The sequence below is a fragment of the Juglans regia genome, chromosome 10, assembly GCF_001411555.2.
Source record: "Juglans regia cultivar Chandler chromosome 10, Walnut 2.0, whole genome shotgun sequence".
Lineage (NCBI taxonomy): Eukaryota > Viridiplantae > Streptophyta > Magnoliopsida > Fagales > Juglandaceae > Juglans > Juglans regia.
The window spans coordinates 15,390,538-15,395,671 of record NC_049910.1 but is presented as its reverse complement, the minus strand read 5'-3'; the positions used below and the strand labels follow the sequence as shown (position 1 = coordinate 15,395,671).

The 5,134-nt window shown below is 36.9% G+C and overlaps 1 protein-coding gene across 1 annotated transcript; it reads left to right on the top strand.

Annotated features, from left to right (window-relative positions):
• The first annotated feature begins 894 nt into the window (after positions 1 to 894).
• Positions 895 to 3,846, top strand: LOC109007953 (protein FAR1-RELATED SEQUENCE 2-like). Its single transcript, XM_035695154.1, has 5 exons — positions 895 to 1,118; positions 1,911 to 2,598; positions 2,870 to 2,923; positions 3,020 to 3,079; positions 3,784 to 3,846. The coding sequence occupies exons 1-5, from the start codon at positions 895 to 897 to the stop codon at positions 3,844 to 3,846; spliced, it is 1,089 nt and encodes a 362-aa protein (XP_035551047.1).
• Positions 3,847 to 5,134: the final 1,288 nt, after the last annotated feature.

The window sequence follows — 5,134 nt, the reverse complement described above, 5'->3', positions numbered from 1 at the left end:
ATATTTTTTACAATGTTGCTTTATTTCTGTGTTGAGTTTATATTTATTTTCAAAATACATAAATAACTTGTGTAATTATGTTCGGATATACCATCAAGTAACCGGTACTTTGTAGATTACACCAGTCCCGATTACTACGGACCACTTCCTGCGTGGGCAATGTCTTTTCCGCCATATCCTGATGGCGGGCAATATCCAAGAAACATTCAAGTGGTGATTAAATTGGCTTATTATTTTTTTGTTTGTATAAGTTGGCCCTTTTTTTTAGTTTAATGTCATTGATTTGTCAATTTCACATGGCAGAATGTTAGTGACCCGACTCCTCTCATGACTACATATTCCGCCACGAGTGAAAGAGTTGATATAGAGGAACCACCTAAATATAGAGAAACTGATATTCCATGTACCTCTGAAAGAGTTGAAGAAAGCAAAGAAGATAGACTAAATTCAGAAGAAACTGAGGATGGGATTGCCGGGACACCACATTTGTCGGATGAAGTTGGTGGTGATCCGATTCAAGAGCCAAGTTCGGGAATGGAGTTTAATACTTTTGAAGAATTAATGGTCTATTATAAGCAGTATGGTAAGAAAAATGAGTTTGGGGTAATGATAAGAAGGACTGATAAAGGAGATGATGGAACTGTCTGATATGTCACTCTTGGTTGTGCCCGTGGTGGGAAGGCTCGGAATAGGACATTGAATGTCGCTAGACCACGTCCAATAGGAAAGACAGAATGTAAGGCAAAGATTAATGCCTTAAAAGTTGATGGAAAGTTCCGGTTGACAACAGTGAATAATACCCATAACCATGACCTTAGTCCAAATAAGGCTCGCTTCTTTCGATGTAATAGAGAAGTGAGTGACTCTGTAAAAAGAGTCCTAGATATAAACGATATGGCTGGTATTCGAATGAATAAGAGTTTCGGATCTCTCATCGTTGGCGCTGGTGGATTCGAGAACCTCCCATTTTTAGAAAAGGATTGTCGTAATTATATCGACAAGGCAAGACATCTAAGGCTTGGTAAAGGTGGTGCAGGAGCGCTTCAAGAGTATTTTTGTAGGATGCAGTACAAAAATCCTGGTTTCTTTGCACTAATGGATTTGGATGATAAGGGGAGGTTAAGGAATGTCTTCTAGGCAGACCCTCGTAGTAGGGCAGCCTACCAATACTTCGGTGATGTGGTGACATTCGACACTACATACCTGACGAATAGGTATGGGATGCCCTTTGCACCATTTGTTGGTGTAAACCACCATGGGCAATCAATTCTGTTGGGAGCGGGGTTGATTTCCAGTGAGGATACAGAGACTTTTGTCTGGTTATTCCAGACGTGATTGAAGTGTATGGATGGTATCGCTCCAAAAGCTATTATCACCAATCAAGACAGAGCGATGAAAAATACAATAGCTATTGTTTTTCCTGAAAGCCGACATCGACTTTGTTTGTGGCATATACTAAAAAAAGTGCCCGAGAAGCTGTCCTCCTATGCTTCGTACAAAAGTGGGATGAATAATGCATTGATGAAATGTGTGTATGACACGCATACTATTGACGAGTTTGAGAAATCTTGGGATGAGTTAATTGATACTTACCACTTGCATGATAATGTCTGGCTGAAAAGTTTATACACTGAGCGTGAGTATTGGGTGCCGGCATTCTTGAAGGACTGTTTTTGGGCTGGGATGAGTACAACGCAGCGCAGTGAGAGCATGAATGCTTTTTTCAATGGTTACGTTTATGCTAAGAAAAACTTGAAAGATTTTGTCGATCAGTTTGATAGTGCGTTGAAAAAAAAAATTGAGAGTGAAAATAACGCGGACTTCCACTCATTTAGCGTTACCATTCCTTGCATATCTAGATCTCCTATCGAAAAGAGATTTCAAGAGTTGTAAACAAATGCTAAATTTAGGGAAGTTCAGATGCAACTTACCGACATTATTGATTTGGATCCAGAGTTACTTAAAAGGGATGGTGCAGTAAAGACCTATCTGGTAGAGGACGAAGTTCGTGTGGAAGAGTTCAGTAAGTTGGTTACGTTTTCTATGGACTTCAATGATGAAGATGCAGATGTTAAGTGTTCATGTGGTTTATTTCAGATGAGGGGTATACTGTGTCGGCACATTCTTGCTGTATTTAAGTGTAACGGGAGAAAATCCCTACCAGAGAAGTACATTTTAGACAGATGGAGGAAGGATATCAAAAGGAGATACACGTTAATCGATAGCAGCTATGATGCAGGGGATCAGCGGCCAGATGCTTGCAGATATTCTAGTCTATTAAAAGTCTGTTATCAAATGATTACTTATGCAGCGGGTTCAAAAAAACATACTGAGGATGCCACACATAAGTTACATGCAATGATTGAATTATATAGTGAGAATCAAGAACCTCCATCAATTACCCTCACTGGTTCTAATGTTGGTTGTACTCAAAATGACACAATCACTTTGGGTAGTTCAAAACAAGTACTCAATCCATTAGTTGTCAGAGGGAAAGGCAGACCCCCATCTCTTCGGAGAGCATCCAGAATGGAGAAAGAGATGCGGAAACTTAAAGGAAAGACAAAGAAAGCACCAGTAAACCGGAAACGTAAACAGGTGAACATTATTTTAGCTTTAAAAATATATTTGTAAAGGGGCTATTTTATTAATGCAAAAACTTACGTTCTTGCCAATGCTACTTACGTTTATTAGAGAGATGGAGGAGATACACCAGTGCCAGACACGTGCAGGAATTTATTTGGCCCATCAGTGTTAGATATTTCCAATGTTGGTTATGTGCAATTATATTACTTTTGTTATATTTATACTTGAAATGTTATATTTATGTTTTTATTTGATTTTCACGTTTTTTTTTTTTTATCTCCAGCTTGTTCAAAACAAATCAGCTATTGTCATTGATGGAACCCAAATTGGACGAACAGTGGGTGGGAGTCAAGAAAGTGTAATATTTCTTAACTTTTCATATGTCAATAGTAATATTGACATTATTCTAATCTATGCTTATTAATCCTTACAGGTGCAATTTGGGTTGGATGGATCACAACCTGAACAACTTGGATTGGATGATTCACAATTGGTTCAACCGTGGTTGGCGAGCCCAAGGAACTAATTCCAGGTACTACGAGCTAAGGATATAGATAAAGTGATAAATGATCCGTGTTACAACCTCATATGGAATTTGTTTTGTTATCGTATGCAAAGAATTCTAGCTTGCTTTGAACTTTTTCACTAATTATAACATATGACCATAACCATATTAATGTGGAATTTTATATTGTTTGATACATTCATTTCTTTATTATTTCTTTTTATTGTCGGGATACATTATTGTGGGGGTTGTCTTTGATCAAACTTGGTAGATGACAATAGCTCTACTGGTGGCAGTTTTAGTGGCGGTAGTTGCAGTACTACTCACAATAGAATTTCATAGCATGAATGAAATAAGTTTATTAACTTGACTCTCTAGGCTAACATATAAAGGTGCTTATATATTTTTTTTTATTGGAGCATCTTTTACTGTCCCAAGTCAGGATTTGATATTGTAATTTGAGCATCTTATTGCTTTGAATAAATGGATAGGGAACCCACCCTTGAGCTTAAAATCCTGGTTTTTTGTTTTGGAGTTTTTATATTTGATACAAGTGTTGAGGACTTCGCTCGAAGTGGCTCGATTATATTAATTCCTTTGTACATTAAATTTGAATGTAATGTTTTACATTGGGAACAAACTTCTATATCACTTATATTAATTCCTTTATTTTTATCTTACTTCACATGCAGGAAACATTGGGGTTTATTGGTAGAAACATTGGTGAAGGATTTTCAAGAGCTGAAACACTATGATGGATTAGTCATTTTTTGTTTCTTGGTAGAAACATTAGTGATTTTTGTAAGTTTATCATGTTCTACTTAGTGGTGATATGGCATGTAAGATCTTATGTTGGTTGTTTTTTTGTAAGTTGTAAATGTAATTTTTTTGGAAATCTTGACAAAAGATACAAGATTGTTGGCAATGGTTTTTTGTGTAGTTGGAACAAATCATAACATTATTTTGATTTGTTATGATAGTTTTTCTTCCAAGAATGCGCATGGTTGAATTATTTACTGGATTGATTATTTTAGTACCTACTGGTATGCTATTTTAGTACCTATCAAAGCCAAAGCTACGGCAATCCCGTGGGAACCAGATACCACCATTCATTATGATCTAGTTGTTCGAGTATTTTTGCTAATGGGCTGAAGGTTTGGAACCCTACCTTTCACAAGAACAACCGTGCTGGTCGTACTACATCCTAGATGCTCTCCTGGATGAGATGTCTACTGGAAGCTGTCAATAAGTTCTCTAATAGAATTGCCTACTTTCTCATTTTTGTTGTCTTCAAACCAGTCGTAAGATTTTCTATTTCTATTATGTATTGTTTCATATTACATAAGTGATTTGCAAGCTATTACTCTAATTAATAATTTGAGAAAAAGTATGGTTTCGAGTGAGAATGGGGATTCTGTGGATACAGTGAAAAACCTTAGAATTTCATTTTGGGCGCAGGACTCTGAAGAGGCCACTCAGTTTGGGTATTAGTCACGTATGGAATTGGACATATATTTGTGACTATACGCTGCAATTGGACCACTCAGTTTGTGGGGCAATTTATTTGTGACTGGAGTGTTATTTGGTTGGCTCATCCCTTTTGTGTGCAGCTTTCAACTTTGTCCAATTATCCAAAAAATAAATAAAAACAAATTAAATATACACTATATACAATCAGACTAAAATACTCCACAAGTCATTAACATAAAAAAAAATGCAATTAGACTATACAATCAGACTAAGTTCTAACATCACCAACCAACATATAAACAACTTAAATATACATAGCAACTAACTTCTAACACTATTTGTAAGTTTATCACTTATTTACAAGACAAGTAACATGCTACAACAAATGCGGCAGCCCAATACACCCGGAGTAGTGTGCGTGAGCGTCTGATTTCAGCTTCGCGTACAATAAGCGCCAACTCCTTCTTCACAACCTCTTCATTTCTATTGGATAGCGCCATCTCTCTCATCTCGATATCATCCGCTCTCCTACGGAGATCAATCTTGCTCTTTTCGATATCGTCAAGTATCTTC

Bases quoted from the DNA above. Each gene is read 5' to 3' on its own strand.
- LOC109007953 (XM_035695154.1), top strand. From the start codon at position 895: ATGGCTGGTATTCGAATGAATAAGAGTTTCGGATCTCTCATCGTTGGC. The intron at 1,119-1,910 runs GTTAAGGAATGT...TGCTAAATTTAG, and splicing joins GATTTGGATGATAAGGGGAG to GGAAGTTCAGATGCAACTTA. The intron at 2,599-2,869 runs GTGAACATTATT...TTTTATCTCCAG, and splicing joins TAAACCGGAAACGTAAACAG to CTTGTTCAAAACAAATCAGC.